The sequence below is a fragment of the Neoarius graeffei genome, chromosome 15 (assembly GCF_027579695.1).
Source record: "Neoarius graeffei isolate fNeoGra1 chromosome 15, fNeoGra1.pri, whole genome shotgun sequence".
In the NCBI taxonomy this organism is placed as follows: Eukaryota; Metazoa; Chordata; class Actinopteri; order Siluriformes; family Ariidae; genus Neoarius; species Neoarius graeffei.
The window spans coordinates 54,732,697-54,758,863 of record NC_083583.1 but is presented as its reverse complement, the minus strand read 5'-3'; the positions used below and the strand labels follow the sequence as shown (position 1 = coordinate 54,758,863).

Here is a 26,167-nt window from a genome sequence, read left to right as displayed (position 1 = left end):
ATGACCCGCTGGGGTTCACTTCCTGTGTGACGTTCGCTGACTGAATGGAGAGAGCGGGAGGGTGGACTACTATCACGTCTCCACATCTTAAATAAGAGGTAAATATTGCAGTCTATCGTTATTCAAAAACGTCAATTTCAAACACGATATCAATATATTTGTCCACGTTAATGAGAGGCTCGCGAACATTAAATGACGTTAACCTCTGTTAGCCTATCAATGCATAGGGCCTGACTAGCCTTTGGTAACACACTAAATGAATTATCTTTCATTTTTGGCACTTTTTCTGTTTGTGTAGATGGGAAGACATGCTGAGAATCCAAATCGCCAACATTTGAAATAATAATTGTTTTGAATTATTTCTTGTCTTATTTAATGAAGGTTGTAATAGAATTAGCCTACATTTGGCTTAAGCCGGATGAGACAGAGACATAATTTTATAGCCATTTGTTAAACAGCTGACAGGGAATGTAATTAACCGTTCCGGGAACGAAATTTTTTTGTTCTAACCGGTTCGGGAACGTCTATTTAATGGTGGAACCCAAAACCGGAAACGTTAAAATTCCGTTTCTGTTCGGAACGAACCAATTGGAAAAAAATTCTGGTTCAAAGCCCTGATTTAAACTATATATTCTGAAACCTACTAACCCCATTTCCAGAAAAGTTGGGATATTTTCCAAAATGCAATAAAAACAGAAATCTGTGATTTTGTTAATTCACATGAACCTTTATTTAACTGACAAAAGTACAAAGAAAAGATTTTCAATAGCTTTAATGACCAACTTTAATTGTATTTTGTAAATATAAACAAAATTAGAATTTGTTTCTCTGGAAACACACACTCAAAGTTGGGACAGAGGCATTATTACCACTGTATTACATCACCTTACCTTTTAATAACGCTTTATAATCATATGGGAACTGAGGAGACTAATTATTGCAGTTTTGCAATTGTCCATTCTTGCTTGGCACAAGACTTCAGCTGCTCAGCAGTCCGTGGTTGCCGTTGTCTGATTCTTTTCTTCATTCTCAATAAGAGACAGATCTGGACTGGCAGCAGGCCAGTCAAGCACACGCACTCTGTCTACGAAGCCATGCTTTTGTAGCCCATGCAGAATCAAACCTGGCATTGTCCTGCTCAAATAAACATGGACTTCCCGGGAAGAGACGTTGCCTTGATGAATATATCTTTCTAAAATACCAATATATGTCTCTGCATCAGTGGTAGCTCGGTAGCTTCACAGACATGCAACTCATCCATGCCGTGGGCACTGATGCCCTCTATACCATCACAGATGCTGACTTTTGCACCTTTCTCTGATAACAAACTGGTCATGTTCATCTTTGGCATGGAGAACTCCAATGTCTGGTTTTCCAGAAAACAAGCTGAAATGTGGACTCATCTGACCACAGCACATGTTTACACTGTCTTTCAGTCCATCTGAGATGAGAAATCGGCGGCGTTTCTGCATAGAATTGATGAATGGCTTCCTCCTTGTGTAATACAGTTTCAGGTTGCATTTCTGGATGCAGCGGTGGACTGTGTTAAGTGACAACGGTTTTCCAAAGTACTCCTGAGCCCATGTGGCTATATTTGTCACATTAGCATGACGGTTTCTCAGGCTGAGAGGTCATGCACATTCAGCAGTGGCTTCCGACCTTACCCTTTACGTAGGGCTGCACAATTAATCGAATTTAATCGAAAATCGCGATTTTGGCTGCCACGATTAAATTAAATGAAAATCGCGATTTATTTCCATTTAAAATGCGAGCTCTGCTGCATATCTGATCAAGCACTTTTTGACCAGTACTCCGCCAAACCATTAGGGGGTGAACCGACACATGTAAGGTTTCATTACTCCACCTAAATAAGCAAGCAAGTCAAGTGCGCGGAGCTTCAGTGCGGCGGTATCCAGTGTTGCCAGATTGGGCGGTTTTAAGTGCATTTTGGCGGATTTGAACATATTTTGGGCTGGAAAACGTCAGCAGTGTCTGGCAACACTGGCGGTATCTTTTTCAAGGGGTGATAGCGTGAGAGTAGGTAACAGATTGAGCGTATTTAGCACTGGAGGCAATGCTGTGACCTGCCTTCGCTCATGTTTAAAGCCAGAGCATGTTGATAGGCTGGTCTTTCTAGCTAAAAACTTGTAGGCCTCAGTATAATGCTATGTAATTGTTGCAATTGAGTTTTCAGTTCCTTCATCCTTTGGTAATTTCTTGGATAAATTTCATTTATTTGTCATTTGGAAATCAGAATTTCTCTTTTAAATTTCATTCTGCACTGAAAGCTGTTCATATTGCTTGTTTGAATATAGTGAAATAAAATTTAAGTGATTTCCCTAACATCAAGAATAATCATGATTAATAATCGTGATTACAATTTTGATCAAGATAATCGTGATTATCATTTTTTTCCATAATCGTGCAGCCCTACCTTTACGCACTGAGATGTCTCCGAATTCCCTGAATCGTTTCACAATATTATGTACTGTAGATTTTTTTTTTTTGAAAGGCCTAAATCCTCTGCAGTCTTGCGGTGAGAGATGTTCTTTTTGAATTTTTTTTTTTTTTTAACTCAAATTTTATTAATTTTTGGCAAAAAAACAAAACAAAGACAAAACAAAACAACACAACATTACAGAACATATTACAGGGTCAGTGGGGTACATGTTATTAATAGTCCTCAATTGTCTCTGACATCAGTCCAAGTTTTCAGTGGTGCCTCTGCTTTGGGTTTTATAATCCATCCATTTCTCGCATTTCTTATCAAATTTTGTTTGTTGAAGTCTCAATATATAAGTAAATTTTTCCATGTTGATTATCTCCTCCACTATGGCCAGCCAGTTCCTCCGAGTAGGAGGGTCCTCTCTACACCATTTCCTGGTAATTGCTTTCTTGGCCGCAGCCAATAGAATTTTTGCCAGATATCCATCTTCGTATTGTACATTTTCCTTTGTCAGGTTACACAGGTATAATATCTCACATGACTTTGGTAATTCATATCCCAGTATCGTTTTCAATTCTGCCCACACATCATTCCAATAGTTTCTTATTTTAGTACATTCCCAAAAAACATGAGTGTGACCTGCATTCTGCTCTCCACACCGTCTCCAGCATGTTTGTTGTGTAGTTGTAATTTTGTTCTTTCTTTTGGGAGTGATAAAGAACCTGATCATATTTTTCCAACAGAATTCCTTCCACATCCTGGAGCTGGTGGTGGTTCGCTGTACATCACATATGTTAAGCCAGTCCTCTTCAGTTAACAGCATTTTACTTTCTTTCACCCATCTGTCTCTCACATACAGTGCAGTAGTTCCTCTGCTCCTCTCTAGCCCTTGGTACAGTGCCGAGACCACTCTTCCAGTGATGTTTCTATAAGCATTACACAGTGTTATAGTTACTTTATTCAACTCCTGGGGAAGATCTGGTTTTATCTCTTTGTCAAAGAAGTCTCTAACTTGGTAATATCTAAACAGGTCGCAATCCTCCAGTCCATATTCCCTCTTCAGTTTTTGGAAACTTTTAATTTTACCCCGATCCATTATTGTACAAATTGCTGTAATCCCCTTGTCTATCCATTGTTCATAGCTACTATCCATTACCCCTGGTTTAAATTTAGAGTCACCAATCAGCCAGCTCAAAATTTTTGTTTCACTTTCTAACTTGTATTTCCTAATCACTGTGAACCAGATTTCCAGAGTGAATCTAGTAATTGGATCAAGCATATTCTTATATTTTTTAAACATGTCCCTGTTTGCAATCATACTTTGGATGTGGTATCCCTCTCTTTTTAATTCTATTTCTTTCCACCTTGCAGTATACTCAGGGTCACACCAATACACCAAAGGCTGAGTTTGGGCAGCATAATAATATTCTAAGAGGTTTGGTAGGGCTAACCCGCCTTTGTCCTTGGGAATCTGAAGAGTTGCATATTTTATCCTTGGTCTTTTCCCTGCCCAGATGAATCGTGAGATTTTTTTGTTCCATTCTCTGAATTGTGATGTGGGGATTTCTGTTGGTAATGATTGGAATAAGTATAATATCCTCGGTAAAACATTCATCTTTATGATTTCTATTCTGGAGCTAAAATCCAATGTTAGCGCCTTCCATCTTTCTATATCTTTTTGAATTTCTTGATTTAGAGTCCCATAATTAATTTCGTACAGTTTTGTTAAGTTTCCACTAATATTTACACCTAGATATTTCATTGTTTTTGCTTTCCATTTGAATTTATATGTTTGTTGAATGGCTTGGGGTGGGTTATAGTTAATGGGTAGTACCTGTGGTTTTGTCACATTGAGTTTATATCCCGACAAGTAATAAAATGAATCCAATCTTTCCATAAGTCTTGGAAGACAGACATCTGGTTGTTTTAGACTGATTATAACATCATCTGCAAATAGACCAATTTTATGTTCTGTGCCCTTTACCTCTATCCCTGCTATATCATCATCTTCTCTTATTGCCTGGGCCAAAGGTTCTATGTAAATTGCAAAGAGAGTTGGCGATAAGCAACAGCCCTGTCTAGTAGATCTTTCCAGTTTGAACCAGTTAGTGAGGTTACCATTTATTTTAATTCTAGCCTTCGGGTCCTGATAAAGTGTTCTAATAATGTTAACGGAGTCTGCATTAAAGCCGAATCTTTCTAGAGTAAGATATAAAAATTTCCAACTGACGCTATCGAAAGCTTTTTCTGCGTCCAAACTGAGCAGCAGTGCACTTTCTCCCTTTTTTTGTACTTCTTCAATTATATGTAAAGTCCTCCTTATATTGTCCTGTGTTTGGCGTCCCTTGATAAAGCCACATTGATCTTCATTAATTAGTTCTGCCATAAAAGTTTCGATTCTTTTAGCTAGGATGGTTGTGTATATCTTGTAATCACAGTTTAATATTGATATAGGCCTATAGTTTTCACAGAATTCCGTATCTTTTCCCTCCTTGGGTATCACCGTAATTATCGCTTCTTTCCAAGAGGGGGGGATCTTGCCTTTTTTTAAGGTTTCATTGAAGGCTGCTAATAACATTGGGCCCAATTCCTTTTTAAACATTTTGTACCATTCTGCCGGGAAGCCGTCACTCCCCGGAGCTTTATTTGATTTCAACTTATTAATGGCTTCTTCCAGTTCCTTTACTGTGATACATGAATTTAAACTTTCGTTCTGTTTCTCTCCTATTGTTGGTAGATCTAACGAACTTAAAAAGTTTCTTATTACTTCCTCATCCGCTGATTGTGGTTGTGTATATAGTTTTTTGTAGTACTTTTCAAAGACATTTTCTATTTTTCCTGGTTCAAATTCTAATGAGTTGGTTATGGGATCTCTGATTTTATGAATTGTATTCATGAGTTGCTGTTTCCTTAGTCTCCTAGCTAGTAATTTTGAAGCTTTTGGGCCTGATTCATAATAAGTCTGTTTTAGAAATCTGGATTTCTTTTCCACTTCGTCTCCTAGTATCTCATTCACTTTTGTCCTCACTTCCTTGATTTGTTGAAGTATACCTGTATCATTCGAGTCTTTATGTTGTTGCTCTAATTTTTTCAGCTCTTCAATCTTCATCTGATATAATTTCCACCTATCTTTCTTATTAAATGCTGCTTGAGATATTAGTTTTCCCCGCATAACTGCTTTCATGGCATCCCATAGAGTAGTAAAGTCTACCTCCCCATTGTCGTTCTCTTCCTTGTATGTATTTATTTCTCTTTTGATGTCCTCAACGAATCCTGGATTGTTTAGTACACCAACGTTCATTCTCCATATTGTATTCCGTCTCCTGCTGATCATATTCAGTGTCAGGTGCAGAATACAATGATCTGACAGGTCTGCTACTCCAATCTTACACTCTTCTATTCTAAATCTATCTGCTGCATTCATAAAAAAATAATCTATCCTTGAATAGACTGAGTGGGGAGCTGAGAAGTATGTGAAGTCCCTTTCGAATGGATGTAGTTCCCTCCAGACATCTGAAATTCCCAGCTCTGTTAATACAGTATTTAAGTATCGGGACACTTGAGTTTTGCTATTTTTCTTTGCGCTAGTTGTGTCCAAATCCTGATTCAGTGTATTGTTAAAATCCCCTCCACATATCAGTATCCCTTCTATTTCCTGAACAACAACTTCAAATAAGTTCTTGAAAAAACTCTTATCACTGTCCGGAGGTGCGTAGACATTGACGAGTGTAACTAATTGATTTCCAATTTTCCCTTTAACCAAAATGTATCTTCCTTCCTTATCTTTAATTTCCTTTAAGGTCTCAAATTTTGTTCCATTCGGTATCAATATCAAAACCCCCCTTTTCCTCCCATTTTTGAATGAGCTATAGTATGTATTTTTAAATCCCAGTCTTTTATATTTTTCATGCTCTTGATCTGACAAATGTGTTTCCTGTAGAAAATTAACCTGTGCTCTTTCTTTTTTTAGTTTTGCTATTACCTTCCCTCTTTTCATTGGGTTACTTAACCCGTTCACATTCAGAGACACCACTTTAAGCTGGCTATGTTGCGTCATCTCCACTCTTTAAGTTTCCCTCTTCTCTCCCACTGACACCTTTAACTCGAACAACAATAAGAACTCTAACTCCAGAACAATGCTTCCGATAACAACGGGCCTCTTCAATCGTGCCCGTGCCCCTGTTGGTAGGAGAGGGGAAGGTCCCCCAGTAATGGGGGGGCCCCTCACTAGAGGTGGATAGAGGTCCTGCATATAGACCCTCTTGCCTTCTAGTAGTGTCCAACATTTCTCTGCGTTCCCACTCCACCAGTCAAAATGAAAAGTATAAAAGGCCTAGTAGTATATAGTAGTAAATTTGCATTTCAACTCTGTATTTAACAATAAACAAATGGATAAACAAAGATTATCTCCTGGGGTATTGAAATGACTTTGTCTCTATTTCCCCATCTTTCCCCCCCCAACCCCGACGTTATCCCAGGAACATATTACCTCTCTTTTACTCATAAATATCCAGGTCTGCTCATTAACGTACTGTACTATATAGCTAAGATATGGTGATGGATCACTTATTTTGAGATGAGACTTTATGCCCGTCCGGATCTCCCATTTCAATCAGATGTTTCCTCCATCTTCAGCTCTCCTGAACTCCTGCAGCCTTCCTCTGGTGCGTTGCGTTAATCCTCCACACGCCCCTGGCTCCCCGATGCGTTGCCATGACCATGCCGCCTGAATCCGCTGCTCCATCGTGCGCTCCTCACCAGTTTCCTTCATCTGTACATCCATTCCCCTTTTCCTCATCTCTTTCGCTGCTTCTTGCGCACTGTTGTAGAGCCGAGGCCCATCGGTCCAGTGGATCCTGATCTTGGACAGGGGCGTTTGGAACCGTATGCCTTTGGCCTTGAGGGTCTTTTTGATCTCCATATACGCTCTGCGTTGCTGTACCACCTCGGCCGCATAGTCGTTGTCAAAGTACAGAGACGAGTTGTCAATTTTTACCCGCTTTTGCCAGGCTTTCTTTAATATCATCTCCTTTGTGTCAAACCGGAGAAAGTTTATGATTATGGATCGGGGAGTCTCCCCGGGACCGGGTCTCCTCGCTGCCGCTCGGTGTGCTCGTTGGATCAGCAGACTCGTTCCCTCCGGCAGAGCCAGCTCCCTCTGTAGTAGCTCCTCGACAAAGCGGGTGACCGAGTCCCCCTCCAAGCCCTCCGGGACTCCAAATATCCGTACATTGTTCCTCCTGGACCTTCCCTCGAGATCGGTTAGCTTATCCTGTAGCTTTCTCTGCTCACGCAGTGTTGTCAACAGAGCGTCTTTAGCTTCCAAGTTATATGCCTCTAGCTCCTCGATGCGTGTTTGCGCCTCGCTGAGACTTTTTTTCTGATCTTGTAGTTCGTCTTTGTTTACTTTAAGCTTGTTGTAAACTTCTTCTTTAAAATTAGCAAACTCCTGTTTAAAACTCGTGTTGAGTGCTGTTATGTCGTTTTTGAGTTCACGGATTTCTTTAGTCATGTCCGACAAGTATTTGTGTAGTGCTGGCGTAACGTCTTCGGTTGCTGCCTCGCCGCCATTATCCCCTGTTTCACCGCTTACCTCCATTACATTAGTCTTTTCCTGTGTTTTCAGAGTTTTTCGGCCTTTCTGGTGTGTCCCCCCGCTCATCCCTCGTAACTTCTATTTGAATTTGGTTTATCGTTAGTTGGGGGGAGATTTAATTATCTCCGACTGGTGGGAGCTTCAAGCTACGCCGCCATTCCTCTCATCACTCAACCGGAAGTCTCCCGTTCTTTTTGAATTAACTAACAAATTTTGTCACAAAGAAGTGAGCCACGACCCATCCTTGCTTGCACAGACTGAGCCTTTGGTGCTGCTCGTTTTATACCCAATCATGTTACAAATTATCCTGCTTATTGTGGAATCTTCCAGACTGGTGTTACTTGAATATCCGATCAACTTTTCAGTCTTATTTTGCCTCTGTCCCAACTACTTTTGATCGTGTTGCAGGCCTCAAATTCTAACTTTTGTTTATATTTAGAAAAGACAATTAAGTTGGTGAGTAAAACTACTGAAAATCTTTTCTTTGTATTTTTGTCAGTTAAACAACGGTTCACATGAATAAACAAATCACAGATTATTGTTTTTGTTGCATTTTGGAAAATATCCCGACTTTTCTGGACATGGGGTTAGTACATGCTTTCTAAATCATGTCCATTCAGACACCACTGCAGCACAAGTCGACATTTTGAAGCTGATGTCCGATTGCAAAATGGATTGATTTAAGCCTAGGTCACAACCGGACATGTGATTTTTTTTTTTTTTTTTGGCCGTGCGATTTTTGGCGTTTCCCAAATCGCTGCGTTGTTTTGTTTTTTTTTCGTGGAGAAAGACGCACGTTGGCCGTAAGTTTGTCTTGCAACCTGAAAAAAACATAAGTGCCCGTAGAGTTTGTTTGACATGACAAAGAACCTCTGCGGCCGGTCTACGGCACGAAAATCAGCACGTCACACACGCGCCCTCCGTGCATTTCTTGCGTTTTTTGCACGTAGACCGGCCGTAGGAGCACGTACGGCCGGTTGTGACCTAGGCTTTAGACTTCTGTCCATTTCGCTATGGCACGTAGCCAGCCAACTACTTAATCAAAGCATGACGTTCACTGTGTGAGGAAATCACTTGACGAGCAAGGTTTTAGAAATCTTTATGCAAATTACCTGCATGTGACTCCTTACCCAACATGATCTCTGCAGGAATATAGCCTCAGCAATATTGTCAAGTAAATAAAAACACTTCCGCTTCATTTTTGGTTAAACATATTGATTATTTCTTAAAGTAGAGGTGTCTGAGGTATGTATAGACAGGGGAAAAAAACTATTTTAAAAACCTTTGACTGAGTAATGTACTTTATGTGCTGGTTGTATTATAGCAAAAGCATTATTGCCTGCAAAAGTGTAGTCTTGTAGTTGATTCTCTCACCACTGAATTACAGTGCTGAGCGTAAATGAGTGCACCCCCTTTGAAAAGTAACATTTTAAACAATCTCTCAATGAACACAAACAATTTCCAAAATGTTGACAAGACAAAGTTTAATATAACATCTGTTTAACTTATAACGGGAAAGTAAGGTTAATAATATAACTTAGATTGCACATTTTTCAGTTTTACTCAAATTAGGGTGGTGCAAAAATGAGTACACCCCACAACAAAAACTACTACATGTAGTACTTTGTATGGCCTCCATGATTTTTAATGACAGCACCAAGTCTTCTAGGCATGGAATGAACAAGTTGGCGACATTTTGCAGCATCAATCTTTTTCCATTCTTCAACAACGACCTCTTTTAGTGACTGGATGCTGGATGGAGAGTGATGCTCAACTTGTCTCTTCAGAATTCCCCAAAGAAAATAATTTCTTTACACCACAAAGGTGAAGGCTACAAGAAGATCAGCAAAGCTTTACTTATCAGTCAGAATACTGTAGCAAAAGTGGGACAAAAATTTAAGAAAGGTGGAACTGCAACCATCTCACAGAGACGTCCAGGTCGTCCACGGAAATTAACACCTCGACAGGAGCGTCTTCTGATGAGAAGGGTTGAAGAAAATCGGCATGCAAGTTCACTGCAGTTATCTAAAGAAGCAGAAAGCCAAACTGGGGTGACTATTTCCTGACTAAAACTACTACATGTAGTACTTTGTATGGCCTCCATGATTTTTAATGACAGCACCAAGTCTTCTAGGCATGGAATGAACAAGCTGGCGACATTTTGCAACATCAATCTTTTTCCATTCTTCAACAATGACCTCTTTTAGTGACTGGATGCTGGATGGAGAGTGATGCTCAACTTGTCTCTTCAGAATTCCCCATAGGTGTTCGATTGGGTTCAGATCAGGAGACAGACTCGGCCACTGAATCACTTTCACCCTGTTCTTCTTCAGAAATCCAACAGTGGCCTTAGATGTGTGTTTAGTCATGTTGGAAAAGTGCACGACGACCAAGGGCACGGAGTGATGGTAGCATCTTCTCTTTCAGTATAGAGCAATACGTCTGTGAATTCATGATGCCATCAATGAAATGCAGCTCCCCGACACTAGCAGCACTCATGCAGCCCCACATAAGGACACTGCCACCACCATGTTTCACTGTAGGCACCATGCATTTTTCTTTGTATTCCTCACCTTTGCGACGCCATACAGTTTTGAAGCCATCAGTTCCAAAAACATTTATCTTGGTCTCATCACTCCAGAGTCCCAGTAGCCTTCATCTTTGTCAGCATGGGCCCTGGCAAACTCTAGGCGGGCTTTTTTGTGCCTGGGCTTTAGGAGAGGCTTCTTTCGTGGACGGCATCCCTGCATGCCATTCCTCTGCAGTGTACACTGTATTGTGTCACAGGAAATAGTCACCCCAGTTTGGCTTTCTACTTCTTTAGATAACTGCAGTGAACTTGCATGCCGATTTTCTTCAACCCTTCTCATCAGAAGACGCTCCTGTCGAGGTGCTAACTCCTGTGGACGACCTGGACGTCTCTGTGAGATGGTTGCAGTTCCACCTTTCTTAAATGTTTGTACCACTTTTGCTACAGTATTCTGACTGATAAGTAAAGCTTTGCTGATCTTCTTGTAGCCTTCACCTTTGTGGTGGAAAGAAATTATTTTTTGGGGGGAATTCTGAAGAGACAAGTTGAGCATCACTCTCCATCCAGCATCCAGTCACTAAAAGAGGTCATTGTTGAAGAATGGAAAAAGATTGATGCTGCAAAATGTCGCCAACTTGTTCATTCCATGCCTAGAAGACTTGGTGCTGCCATTAAAAATCGTGGAGGCCATACAAAGTACTACATGTAGTAGTTTTTGTTGTGGGGTGTACTCATTTTTGCACCACCCTAATTTGAGTAAAACTGAAAAATGTGTAATCTAAGTTATATTATTAATCTTACTTTCCCGTTATAAGTTAAACAGATGTTATATTAAACTTGTCAACATTTTGGAAATTGTTTGTGTTCATTGAGATATTGTTTAAAATGTTACTTTTCAAAGGGGGTGCACTCATTTACGCCGAGCACTGTACTATCACTGTTTATTCTATTATTAAGAATGATAATTATTTGATGGTAGCTTAATTGAAACGAATAGCCAGTTCTGTCCTTCCTCAGAGAGGGGAAGTATGGACATGCCGCCTGCTTTGGCTTGCAGCCTGGTTGTCTGCTGCCAGATGGCACTAGACAGATGGCTGTGGCAGCCATGGTGGCCAACTTCAGCAAACCGACAGCTGATGCTCCCTCCCTGATGCAGCACGATGAGGTGGAGACCTACTTCCACGAGTTTGGCCATGTCATGCACCAGCTTTGCGCACAGGTCTGAATTCAAGTTTAATCTCTCGTTTTTATTGTTGTTATTCACTCGTTAACATTTTGTTTAAAAATGGAAAAAATCCTGAGTGTTCCGCTGGTGTACGCTTCCAGTCAGAGTTTGCCATGTTCAGCGGAACTCATGTGGAAAGGGACTTTGTGGAGGCTCCTTCTCAGATGTTGGAGAACTGGGTGTGGGAGAAGGAGCCATTACGGCGAATGTCCAAGCACTACAAGACGGGCAGTCCAATCCCAGAGGAAATTCTGGATAAACTCATCATGTCTCGGCTCGCCAATGCTGGTAATAACAGCCTCTGTCGAGCGCAGCAAGATCTAAACTGAGCTTGTGCTTGCTTCTGAGCTAGCTTTTAAATTTAGTGATCGTACATTTACAAACCCATCTGTATGCAGTGTTAATAAAAACCAATCTCTGGTTCTCTATATTATCTCAATTGAGGTCTGTTCAACCTGAGGCAGATTGTGCTAGCTAAAGTGGATCAAGCCCTTCATACAAAAATGGGAGTGGATCCGGCAGAGGCGCATGCCAAGCTGTGTCAGGAAATCCTGGGAATTCCAGCCACACCAGGTGAAATCTTTGACATGTTACATTCCAGGGGTTTAGCAGACGCTCTTATCCAGAGTAGGGTGCGTCAGTTGCCCCCTAAAAATGAAAAGTTCCTCCGATCATGATGCATTTTTGTTTTTATGTTCCTTTTGGTAAGAAAACACACTGGGTGAAATATTTTGACAAAATTCAAAAGTTTAATGCTGGCACCAGGAGCTCAAAGTTATGGAAAAAGCTGCTATTTTATGACAAAATTTCGATCACTTTTCATGAAACATTATGGCACCTTATAGAGCAGGGGTGGGTAATTATTTTTTCCATAGGGCCACACGGGGGCGCCGCCAGAAATTTTGGGCCCCATGAAAGATTAGAATTTTGGGCCCCCCATCTTTAACCATGTCAAACACTTGACTGGTGTCCGTTATTAGCAACACTTTAATCTAGCAAACTGTATATGGCGCTCGCTCATTAAAAACTTCAATCCTAAAGCATTTATGGGTTGTATTGCTGCTTACCTCCTTCTCCAAAGGGGGGGTCAGTGGTTTGGTAGGGCGGAGGTCCCCCTGAGGCTGAATCTGTGCATATTTAGGGCACCCCATTAGTTATGAAACTGGTTATTAGCACTAGTTATTAGCACCAGCATAACGTAATATTTCATCTTGTTTATCACACAAGTCAGTTCAGTTATTAAAATGGAAAAAATGTCACTGTACAAACTGTAAAAGTGTTCTCTTGATAGGCTAATCCAACCACGTTCATACTGTTCATTTACCATTCGCTAATATTTTGAACACACGTGAGCGATAGCTACCTTTCTTTGGTAAAAACTGAGTGACCAGTTTCCTGCCTCTCCGGTCCCTCTCAGCTTTCAGCTGCCTTTCTTTACGTTTTTGACAGCCACTCTTCATATTTAGCGATCATAGACTGTACGCACTCCACTGCTGGCTGGCTGGCTGCTGCACCGCGACACAGCAGCAAGTAGCGTTGCACTGATCAGCACACAGATTTAACGCATCGCGCTTCTACCAGAACTGGACCGTACCATTTCGCAAAAGGGGGAGGGTTAAATGACAATATGTTGAAGAACTCAAGAAATAGACAACCTTGTTCAATTAGCTCATTTTACCAGATGGAATATTGCATTGTTGTTATTTCAAAAGTCTTATTAAAATCATTAAAAGCATATTATCAGCCCCTTAAAGGGCCCCATGGCAGTGCTGGGCCCCTAGAATTGTTCTAACCTTTCCCCCCCTGGTGGCGCCCATGGGGCCACATGAGAAACAGAAAATTTTGTGGAGGGCCGGACCATAAGGCTGAACTAAATTCTGCATAATATTAATTGTATTTCTTTATATAAAGCAGTAAATAACATTGTTTTTACAAACTGCTAAGACTGGTAAGAGTATGGAAAAAACGAGGTTGCCTTACAAAAAATGTCATTTATTCAATCAAATTTCCCAAAACAATGGTTAACAAAATGTGAACGTTTGTACCATTTTTTTTTCAGTCACATTCAAACACAATAAAGACATCAAAATATTGTCTTTCTACTCCAAATATCAAGCAAGATGCATCATATTATAATAATGATGCCCACATTTGTAGTCTAATCACCTCATTTGGTGTTTTTTATTTGTTCAGTGAGAGAAATCTAGTCTCTGTTGGTCTTTAACGAGTGCATCAGAGTCAGGTTGAATGTCTGAGGTGGAGATGCGAAGCACAGCTGACAGATGATCATCAGTCCATTCGGTGTAGGAATCAGATCTACAGATCGGCTCGGGCTCCGGCGCCTGCTGGTGACGTCACACTATGTGATTGGCTGGACCGTTTGAAGGATGACGTACAAGTTTGTGGTTGGTCTGGACAAATTACGGAAGTAGTTATCGCTGGATTAGGTTTCGTGGGATTTCATGTCGCGCGCATTGCGTTTTTGTTGAACACAACTTCAAAATAAAAGCAATGCACATTCAGTCCATGCATGAGGTAAAATTAGAAAATACGTTTATTTTGTAATTTCTCATTAACCTTACGCGGGCCGGTCAGAATGAACCAAAGGGCCGGAAAATGCCCAGGTCTGTTATAGAGTATACGAAATATCTTAGATACACATTTTTAGTACATATTCTAAATCTATTATCAAGCACAGTTTGAGTTTTAGCTGTTCATTGAATCATTGTTCAACTACTTTTAAACAATACAAATGTATTATGAATCACATTAATGCTTCTCAATCCCTTGCAAAGGTTCTTAAAGGTCAACTAAGTTTAAAAAAAAAAAAATTCCACGGTGATCCGAATGTGTTTTCATGTATCCAGAGAGATACCTTACATTTCTGAGCGTGATTTTGTGAATGTAAACTAATTGCTGGAAAGCGGTATTTCATCTGTTTTTCAGGACCCAAAGGTCCACCCTTCAAAAAATAAACTTACGAGCACGAGATAGATCACGCGACCTCGTGACGTATGTTTCAGAATAACACGGTGGCATAGTCGTTGCACCTGGACTGAAGTGCTGAAAGTAATTTGAGTTGATTTAGTTACTTACAAAGACTGAGTCCAGAGTTTTTGCCTACAGTCCCCAGCCATGCCTACTCGGTGTATAATCGCAGGTTGTGGCAATACATATAAAGACGGGGTAAGCTTTCATCGCTTCCCCAAAGATGAGACCATCAAAAAATTTGCGCCAAAAATGAAGTCGTACAGATATCATGGCATCCTCAGCAGGTAAGTTCATACCTCTCGCTAATCTTGATAACTCAGAATGTTGCTGTTTTCATGGCTCGCGGCCATGTTGTGACGTCAGCGGAAGAACACGCTGCGGTTCACTGGCTGTTCTACTCTGGTTCTACTCAATGGAAATGGCGCATGAAAACGCCGGTGAACTCTCTAGTGCTAGCTCTTCCTCTTCTGGGAGTCTAGAATTGTGTTGATCTCTTCCGAATAGAATCTATGATAGCCTACCCTCTTTACCCTTTGCCTCTCGTTGCTAGGCGGCAGTTACATGAAAGCCACAAGCTTTCACAAGCAAATACATGACTGATATCACGCCGACTTTATGATTACATTTATGATTATCATGTAGAATCTATAGCTCTACGTACCTTTTATCTTATGTCGTTTCACAACACATGTTCTGACAGGAGGACTGTCTTTGGATCCGGCATAGCTACTAGTAGACCCCCTCTGGAATACTGGCAGTGTTGCCAGATTGGGAGGTTTCCTGCCCAGTTGGGCGGTTTCAAGTGCATTTTGGTGGGTTTTGAACATATTTTGGGCTGGAAAACTTCAGCAGATACTGCTGACGTTTTCCAGCCCAAAATATGTTCAAAACCCACCAAAATGCACTTGAAACCGCTCAACTGGGCGGGAAACCTTCCAATCTGGCAACACTGTGTAGGCACTGCTGATGGTAGTAACACACGTTTGTGCTGAACTGAACACCCAAGAGATTCTTTTAAGCTGGGAAGGGTGTCAAAACAATCCAAATCGAAGTGTTCAGAGCACAGGACGGATGTTGGTGAGGGCTCCCACTTGTCACGAGTGCGCCTGACTTGCTTCACCCACTTCGCATGCAGCTCGGGATCTCTGGGAAACTTGAATAAACTTACCCCATCCTTGTAGGTTTTGGAGCAAAAGCCGGCAACACAACGCGTAGGCATAATAACTAATATATATATATATATATATATATATATATATATATATATAATGTATAATAAAAATACTAATAATGACAAACTGAACACCTGTCGCATCAACAACAAACTGGTAAGTTAGGAGGAAGGTTCTTTCGCTGACGTCATATAGCTGCTCCTCCTCTTTCGTCTCCTGGGTGCTGCAGTCCTGTCAAATTTGCCCAAATAGCCGCGGTTTTTATCATAACTTGTAAAATAGGCGCCTTCGTGAATTAATATATGGATCATCGGGAATTACTTATGTTATAAAACATCGCCAAAGATGTCAAAAACGTGTCATTAGCACTTTAAGGCACGTCACCACTCGACATCTGGTGACTGTTTCTGAAGAAGGCGGAAGATTCTCGCCGAAACTGTTAACAAGGTAACAAGTTTAAAAAATCCTTGTCTAAGAAACGAACTTAAAATGTCATTATTCAATGTACTTTGTGAATTAACTTTGTGTGTGGTTTTATTATTATTATTATTTTACTACAGTAGTGATGACACCTCTCCTCGGCTCATCTTGGTCGGATATATCGCTGGAACTGGATGCCATGTCGTTCAGCTCACCACCTCACAAATGTTCTACTCGCATGCGTGTCACTTATGTACCCTACCCTACCTGATAAAAAAAAAGAAAAAGCATGATGCAGGACACATTCGGGGCGTATTACCTGTTGTGAAACACTATGGAAAACAATGCACAACACAATGTGTCCCTTTTATTTCGATCCTTATCGATCATATCCACAAAAACTGCAGGGAGTTCTTCAGGTGCTTTCTGCATTGTATTCTGAAACATACGTCATCACCTGTTGTCCAATCAGAAAGGGATATTTTGTAACTTCACTAAAAATATACGATTTTGAGAAGAACAACTTTCTTGCTTTAGTTCCAAGTCGGGTTTTGTGTTTTTAGGTAAGAATAAACATATTATGAAAGTAAATTTTTTTTTAACTTAGTTGACCTTTAACATGATCTCTGGGTCACAAGAAATCAATAAATGGAGTCCAACATTGTGATTCAAACCTTACGCGAAAACATAAAATAAGCGTTTTTTGGCAAAAAATGAACCTCATGGTGCCACCGTTAGACTTTTGAATACGGTCAAAAAATTTTACAGGATGTCTTTATTGGTGAAAAGGAACACCCGAACAAAAATGCATCAGATTTTATGAAAGTGAGGGCAACTGATGCACCCTAATCCAGAGCGATGTACAGTACAACATACCCGGAGCAGGCGGGGGTTAGGTGCCTTGCTCAAAGGCATTTCAGGCATTCCTGCTGGTCCAGGGAATCAAACCAGTGACCTTTTGGTTCTCTAACCATTAGGTCATGGCTTAAAGTGCCATTCCACCATTGGATGTATTCTTTGGCATAAAATACAATATATTTTATGACAACATGACTAGACAGAGAAATCTTTTAGCTTCAAAATGATATATCAAACATAATTTTTTGACAACGACAAGTATATTAATTTTGCGACCAAAGTCACCTACCCTTTTAATTTCCGTGCGGTAGTGAAACATGATGTCATCAGCAGGTTCCCCTTCTTGTGTACCATGTGTCGGTCTATTTTTAGACCAGGAAACCCCCAAAGTGAGAGAGTCATTTCTCCTCGTATATGGGGGCCAGAAAAATTGAGTTAATCTTTCAGTTAGCTAGATTTATTGGTATTAGCTAGATTTATTGGTATTATTTTTATCGCGTTCTATCCGCCATTGCTGATAATATGTGCCACGTCACACGTCACATGGTACACAAGAAGGGGAACCTGCCGATGACATCACGCGCGGAAATTAAAAGGGTAGGTGACTTTGGTCGCAAAATGAATATACTTGTCGTTGTCAAAAAATTATGTTTGATATATCATTTTGAAGCTAAAAGATTTCTCTATCTAGTGATACCATTTATATATGTTGTCAAAATATATTGTATTTTATGCCAAAGAATACATCCAATGGTGGAATGGCACTTTAAGACTACATGCTTTTGTGTAGAAAAGTTGTTTTTGTCTTTCGGATAAATTTACCAGTTTAACGCATGCTCCGTTTCTGTACAGGTACAAACATGCCAGCCACGTTTGGTCACTTAGCAGGCGGATATGATGCTCAGTATTACGGTTATCTCTGGAGCGAGGTTTTCTCTATGGACATGTTCTATGCCCGCTTCAAGCAGGAAGGCATCATGAACCCTAAGGTGAGGGGAAACGTTCTGGAATTGAACTGTTTAAACAAATAAATAGGGCAGAGGTATGAATAATGACACACTTGCTATGGCTTGCAGGTGGGTCTGGATTATAGGAACTCTATCCTGAAGCCTGGAGGCTCTGTGGATGCGACTGACATGCTGAAGAAGTTCCTGGGAAGAGAGCCCAAGCAAGATGCATTCCTCTTGAGCAAAGGATTGTCGGTGGAGCTGGAGCCAGGCACGCCTTGTGCTTGTTGACAAGTTCCTTTTACGGCACAGTGGTGTTACTGGTGCCTCTCTGGGAAAGGATACTACACATAAGTACTACAGACTGATTTACTCAGATTTGTCAGAATCAACATCCTGAAATTTCAGCTCAGTTATCAAAGGTTATCTCAAACGCCGTTATCGCTTTTTGGATTATTTGTTCCTTTTTTTTTTTTTTTTTTTTTTAATTTTGCACCCTGATGCAAAAGAAGAAAAATGAGTGACCCAGAAATATCTACCTTCAGGGTACATGTTCCTTAAAAATAAAATCTTCACCTTTTGAAAATATGTTTAATGGATTTTACTTGCTATAATAAAAATAAATAAACCCCAGTCAACAGTGTAATGTGTTCTCATGAGTGGGCCCTTTGGTATTCTATAGGGGCGTTCACACGGCAACTTTTACTCCGGTGTAGCACCGGGGCTGCCCCGGTAGAGCGTTCACACGGTACAAAGTTCTACCGGTGTAGCCCCTGAAAGCTGCTTAAACCGGTGCAAATCTAACCGGTTTTTTAACGCTAGTTTGCCGGGCAGCACCGATTATAAAATGGGACGTCTGAACGCTACAGGGGTAGACTCGCTACGTGTGAGGAGAGGTGATTACATATGGGCATTGCATAATTTGCATCCTGGTATTTTGCACTTCCAAAATGGCAAATATCAACAACAACAGAACTGCGTGTCTTCATCCACATTGTTTTCCCGGCGCTTGGTGATGCCATGACAACCGGGAAAAGGAAGTACATTTTCACGCATGCACATATTTCATTTCCGCATTATTACTATCGTATAGCACGGTTGCAAAAACTGCCGTGTGAACGCAAGTGGGGCTGCACCGGTGCTAACACGCTTTTCTCTAGTAAGCAGGTTTGTGACGTGTGAACGCTTCACAAAATTTACACCGGTGTAAGATATATCGCAACAAAATACATCGGTGCAGCATCGATGCAAATATGTGCCGTGTGAACACCCCTATTGTGATTTTTTTTTTTTTTCAGGGTGCCATGATTAAACAAATCTTAATGCATTTCTGTTCAGTAAATTATTGCTTGGGTTTTTCACCCTGTGACCATTTTTTTACTTTGAAAGCATAAAGGAAAATGATGTACTTCATAATTATGACTCCAGTGGATGGAACACTGAGCAAAAGCCCGAGTTATCAATGACGGCGTAGGGGCACAAATGAAACTTACAACTGACCTGGTTATTCACTTTGCCCTTTCTGAATTATTTGGAAGTTTTTCCACCTGCTTGACAGTTCAACAGATGTCCATTTTCCTCCAAATCCTGATGGAAGACTGTATTGTGCAGTGCAGTGGCAGCTGGTAGCCTTTCAAACAGGGGAGGCTGGTCGGTTACGATATTTCCAGATTTTAAAAGAAAAAACACATCAATTTTGCCCATACTCTTGCCTCTGATCTGGCTGATTGTTGGCAGGGTCACAAACTGTGAAATAACAGGTTCTTTTGGCCCATTAGCCTACTGTCCAGTATACATGATGGTGGTGTTGGGGGGGGTATATTTTAACATTTTATATTTTAAAATTGTGGCATGTTGTTTAAAAATTGATCATTATTGAAAGCAGCTCTTTGTCAGGAACCTCAGCAGTAACAGCAGAGTGTTCTGGAATAGGCACAAGCACTGACCTTGGGGAGCCAAACATAGAGCTGGGTGCCACACATTTCATTCAATGACACTTTCCCTATATTTTACTTATTTTGACTGAGAAATGTTTTATTGACAATTTTGATAACCCTTCACTTTTAATCCAGGTCTGTAGTGTGAAATGTTCTCGGCTGTGTTTTTGTTTAAAAATGTTTTCCAAATTGTAGCTGTGTTTAATTCATATCCAGAAAAATATATATTCCAATATAATATACTCAGCATAAACATTTTAAATAGATTCTATATTTTTGGTCCATCCATGACATATTACTAAAGTAGCCTATTTACTGTTGTCGATGTGGGTCACTTGCTGTTAGCCAATTCACTTTCTCGTACCAGGAGAGCTGAAAGGAACGAGTATTATTCCCTACCTTTTTCACCAAGTCAATTTGAGGCGTTGGTCTACCCTGCTCTTTAATTTTAATTTTTTTCCTCAAAAGGAAGACTGGCAAATGGCTTCGCCAAAATTAAATCAGCAATGCTTGGCATCCATGCGCAGCTTTCTTGCTAGCTGACTAGCCTCCTCAAGTTCAAGTTCAGTCACTCAAACGAAATTTCTGGAACTAAGATAGCAAACTTGACAACACTATATTTACACTTTATTTACAATGAAAATATATACAAACTAAAAAAGCTGGTAGAAACCGTATGTAATGAATGAAATCGAAATGTAATCTGATCTCTTACAATACACCACACCACTTGCGAATCTGCATGGGACTGAACTGATGTTGCCAGATACTGCTGACGTTATCCAGCCCAAAATGTGTTCAAAACCTGCCAAAATGCACTTAAAACCGCCCAATTGGGCGGGAAACCACCCAATCTGGCAACACTATACCGCTGCCTGTCTATAGTTGAAACGAGCTGTCAATCAATGAAAATATCCGGCCGATTTCACCAATCACCAGTCTCCTCGCGGAAACTGCCATGTCCCTCCCATGTGAGGCTCTGAGTCCGTGGGCAAGCATTTTCGCAGTATTTGTCCAATAACCGTCTTGCATTTTGAGATTGAAAAGCGCATAGCTCCCAAATGCCGTTGAAGTCCATTGAGGCTGGGAGTCCGTGAGACTCCGTGGGCGGGCGTTTTCGCAGTATTTGTCCAATAATCATCTTGCATTTTGAGATTGACAAGCACATAGCTCCCAATCCACTGAGGCTGGGCTGCATCGTGCTGTCACGAGGGGGAAAAACTCACGCACACATTAGGCGAACTGGGGAAAGTTATAACGGAATGATTTCGCACTGTAGTTGGGTTGAGCACATATAGTTCTATGATTCTGGATCTGAAATAGCAATGTTATAATTTATAACATTGCTATTTCAGATCCAGAATTTTTAGAGGAGGCTGAGCCTCCCTCGTTGTCTTAGAGCAATCGCCCGTGGTGCAGTGTTCCAGCTAGATTTTCAAGAGGACAGGTTGCCAATGATTATCACAGGCAATTTTAAGGCAATTTTGTGCACATCACTGTAGACAACGGGGTTTCCGCGGCGCATTAAAAGTCATTGCGAGATTGTTTAATAAGATCCTAGGGAATGAGAAAATGCCAAATGAATGGAGAAAGTGTGCTAGTCCCAATATACAAGAATAAGGGAGATGTACAGAGCTGCAGTAATTACAGAGGAATAAAATTGATGAAGTATGGGAAAGGGTATTGGAGGCGAGATTGAGAAGAGAGCTAGCAAGCTGTGAACAGCAGTACGGGTTTATGCCAAGGAAGAGCACGTCGGATGCAATTTTTGCTTTAAGAATGTTAATGGAGAAGTACAGGGAAGGCCAGAGAAAGCTACATTGTGTGTTTGTAGACCTGGAGAAGGCATACGATAGAGTGCCGAGAGATGAGTTATGGTATTGTATGAGAAAGAGTGGAGTGAATGAGAAGTATATTAGAGTGGTGCAAGACATGTATGAGAACAGTGAAACAGCAGTGAGGTGTGCAGCTGGAACGACTGAATGGTTCAAGGTGAAGGTGGGACTCCATCAAGGATCTGCTTTGAGTCCTTTCTTGTTTGCCATAGTGATGGATAGCTTGACAGACGAAGTGAGGCAAGAGTCACCATGGAACATGATGTTTGCGGATGATATTGTGATATGTGTTGAAAGTAGAAAGGAGGTTGAGTTGGGTTTGGAGAGATGGAGGAACGAAGAGGAATGAAGGTGAGCAGGAGCAAAACAGAATACATGTGCATCAGTGAGAATGGGGATGAGTGTAGAGAAGATGCAAGGAACAGACGTAAAGAAAGTTGGTGAATTCAAGTACCTGGGGTCAACTGTGCAGGAAAATGGGGGCTGCGATAGTGAGGTGAGAAAGAGAGTGCAGGCAGGGTGGAGCAGTTGGAGAAGGATTTCGGGAGTCATTTGTGATCGGAAAGTCCCAGCAAAAGTGAAAGGTAAGATGTATAAGACAGTAGTGAAACCAGCTGTGATGTATGGATTGGAGACCGTACCCTTAACGAAGAGACAGGAGGCAAAGTTAGAGGTGGCGGAGTTGAGGATGTTAAGGTTTGCGATGGGAGGTTGGACAGGATAAGGAAAGAGCACATCAGAGGGACAGCACATGTGGAGAGCTTGGGAATTAAGCTAAGAGAGATGAGACTGAGATGGTATGGGCACATCCTGAGAAGAGATGCAGAGCATGTTGGAAGGAGAATGTTGAGGATGGAGCTGCCAGGCACACGAAAACGACGAAGGCCAAAGAGGACATACATGGATGTGGTGAGAGAGGACATGAAAGTGGCAGGTGTGATAGAGAAGGATGCTGAAGACAGGGAGCAATGGAGACGAAAGAGCCGCTGTGGTGACCCCTAATCAGGAGCAGCCAAAAGAAGAAGATTAAAAGTCATTAAATGGATTTTTCAAAAAATTAAGGTTGACTATAAGATTTTGCAAAGCAGTGCAGGTCATTATATGTATTTTATTTATAAAAAAAAAAACCTAACTAATCCTGAATGTAGACTTGGCTTCCAATTAGCATCTCTGTTTCTGGCAGGCTCACTATAACTGTATTTTATTTAACATTTACGGTACTATCCTGGTTAATACAATATTATTACTGACGTTACAGCAAAGACAGACAGCTTTGATAAGTCCACCGACAGGTTTCCATATTCAAATAATCAGACGATTTCATCTCATATCATCTCTAGCCGCTTTATCCTTCTACAGGGTCGCAGGCAAGCTGGAGCCTATCCCAGCTGACTACGGGCGAAAGGTGGGGTACACCCTGGACAAGTCGCCAGGTCATCACAGGGCTGACACATAGACACAGACAACCATTCACACTCACATTCACACCTACGCTCAATTTAGAGTCACCAGTTAACCTAACCTGCATGTCTTTGGACTGTGGGGGAAACCGGAGCACCCGGAGGAAACCCACGCGGACACGGGGAGAACATGCAAACTCCACACAGAAAGGCCCTCGCCGGCCACAGGGCTCGAACCCGGACCTTCTTGCTGTGAGGCGACAGCGCTAACCACTACACCACCGTGCTGCCCATGAAATAACATCTGGAACATATATGGAACTATGTGGTTAAAAAAAAAAAAAGTGTCAAAAAAACAAAAGTTTCATATTTTAGATTTTGCACACTACTGGCATTATCTTAACCAGCTTCGTGAGGTAGTCACCTGGAATGCTTTTCAGTTAACAGGCGTGACTCATCAAAAGTTAATTAGTGCAATGTCTTGCTTTCTTAATGCTTTTGAGTCATCATCGTCACTGCCGAACCGGATCTAGGCTTGAGGTAAACCATGTTTGATTGACTTGGCCAGAATTGCAGCATGATGGTGGTGAGTTCATTTCTGCACACTCACATTCACACCTATGGGCAATTTAGAGCAACCAGTGAACCTAACTGTATGTCTTTGGACTCTGGGGGAAACCAGAGCAGACACAAGGAGAACATGCAGACTCTACACAGAAAGGCCCCTGTTCATCGCTGGGCTCGAACCCAGAACCTTCTTGCTGTGAGGTGACAGTGCTAACCACTACACCACCATGCAGATCTCAATATGTTTGAGATCAAACATTAAATACTGTAGTAAGTTTGTTTGTTGGAAACGTGACAAATTCGACTTGACATAACATTGTTGCGCGCGCACACACACACGTGAGCAGACGTATTAATAACAACTAGACTGCATTTCCGCAGAGAAAATGCAGTGTGCTTGCTGAGCTGTAGCAGAACAGCTATCATGCTAGCATGCCAACATGCTAATGCCAACATGCTAACAACTAGCATGCTAACAGTTAGCATACTAACATTCTAACAGCATATTAACATGCTAAAAGCTAGCATGTTAACATGTTAATGCTAATATGCTAATAGATAACATGCTAACAGCTAGCATTCTAACATGCTAATGATTAACATGCTATTTGTTAAAATTCTAACACTTTAAGGCTAATATGCTGACAGCTATCATGCCAACAGCTAACAGGCTAACATGCTAATGGCTAATATGTTAACTTTTAGCATGCTAACACGCTGAGGGTGACATGCTAACAGCTAACATGCTAACAGTTAGCATGCTAACATGCTCAGGCGAACTCGCTAACAGCAAACATGTGAACTCTGCATGCTACCATGCTAATCCTAACATGTTAACAGCTCTCATGATAACATGCTAATGGTGAACATGCTAACAACTCGCGAGCTAATAGCAGGCGTGATATCGTAATGGGTAACATGCTAACAGCTAGCATGGTAACACGTGAATGCTTATATGTTAATTGCTATCGTGTGTGCGTGTAAGTATTCCTAATAAAGTGGCCATTGAGTTGAAGTTGATTTGCTGTCAAAGTCTCAAATGAGCAGATCCTTGCCAAATGCATCGTCACCTATGGGGGAAGGGAGGAATGACTCAGTCAAGCTTCCATTGATTAGCGGCAAAATGGAGAAAAAATGGACGGATGAAAGGCAAGACAGACGAGTGCGGGTCAGAACCGATATCATGTGTGTGATGGTGATTTGGCCTGAGGTGCCGTATGAAGTTTGGTGGATGTGTGGTGAAGTGTTACTGAGCAAAACTCCATTCATTTGAATGGGGCCAAAAATCAATGGAAACCTATGAAGGTAAAAAGAGATGCGTGAAAACCAAGGAAAAGACGAGTGCAGGTCTCAGATGAGGGGATGGATCTGTGCGGGGACTTGGCCTGAGGCATCAAGTGAAGTTTCTTGAAGTTTGGTCACTTGGTTAAAAAAATTGATGGAGAGTGAAAATTTTTCTCCTGAAACACCATTCATTTTCAATGGGGCCAAAAATCAATGCAAGCCTATGGAGGAAAAAGGGATGAGCAAAAAGAAAGGAAAAATATGAGTGCGGGCCAGAACCGATTGTATGTATGTGTCGGGGGAGTTGGCCTGAAGTATCACATGAGGTATGGTGCATCTGCGATGGAGCGTGTCCGAGTAGGACGATTCGATTCATGAGCCCTATTCATTCTCTATGGGGAAAAAAACAAAAGAAACATGACAAGAACAAGAGAACGGGCGCGTTGATCCAAAAGCTGTATACAAGCACACTACACCACTTCGGGTCAGACGTCTCAGAGTTGGAACGGTGTCTCTATCTCGAACGTCCTAGGAGGAGTAGTGGATCCAAAGATGTCCCTGTGTGTACCATGTTGAAGATGACATCATGGCAGTTTCATACAGTGTTGCTATGACGACCAGCTGGAGTGGAAAATGAACTACTGATACCAAAAATGAGTAGAGTCAAACCGGTACCGTGCAGTGGAACGGGGCCATAAATAAAGAGAAACAACAGGCATGAAGTGTCTTTTAATGAATAAAAATAAAGAACAACCATTGAATTAGAAGGTGTGTCCGAACTGGTGGGACTTTGACTGGTACTGTAATTTTGATGTCAGCTGACTGAAAATAAAACATTGTAAATTATTTCACCATGTTAGGTTTTATAAATTTGTGGGGCAAATTTCACTCTCTCTCTCTCTCTCTCTCTCTCTCTTTTACACAACACTCTCCAAAACAAATTAAAGTCTCTTGATGGC

General features: G+C 41.2%; 1 protein-coding gene across 1 annotated transcript in view; it reads left to right on the top strand.

The window, feature by feature from the left end:
• thop1 (thimet oligopeptidase 1) overlaps positions 1 to 18,818 on the top strand; it is a 66,690-nt gene extending 47,872 nt beyond the window's left edge. The window contains exons 9-13 of the mRNA XM_060941654.1: positions 11,590 to 11,791; positions 11,899 to 12,085; positions 12,242 to 12,370; positions 18,091 to 18,227; positions 18,315 to 18,818. Coding sequence (XP_060797637.1) covers positions 11,590 to 11,791; positions 11,899 to 12,085; positions 12,242 to 12,370; positions 18,091 to 18,227; positions 18,315 to 18,476 — 817 coding nt within the window. The 3' untranslated portion in view covers positions 18,477 to 18,818. The remainder of the gene's footprint in view (positions 1 to 11,589; positions 11,792 to 11,898; positions 12,086 to 12,241; positions 12,371 to 18,090; positions 18,228 to 18,314) is intronic.
• The last annotated feature ends 7,349 nt before the right edge of the window (positions 18,819 to 26,167 follow it).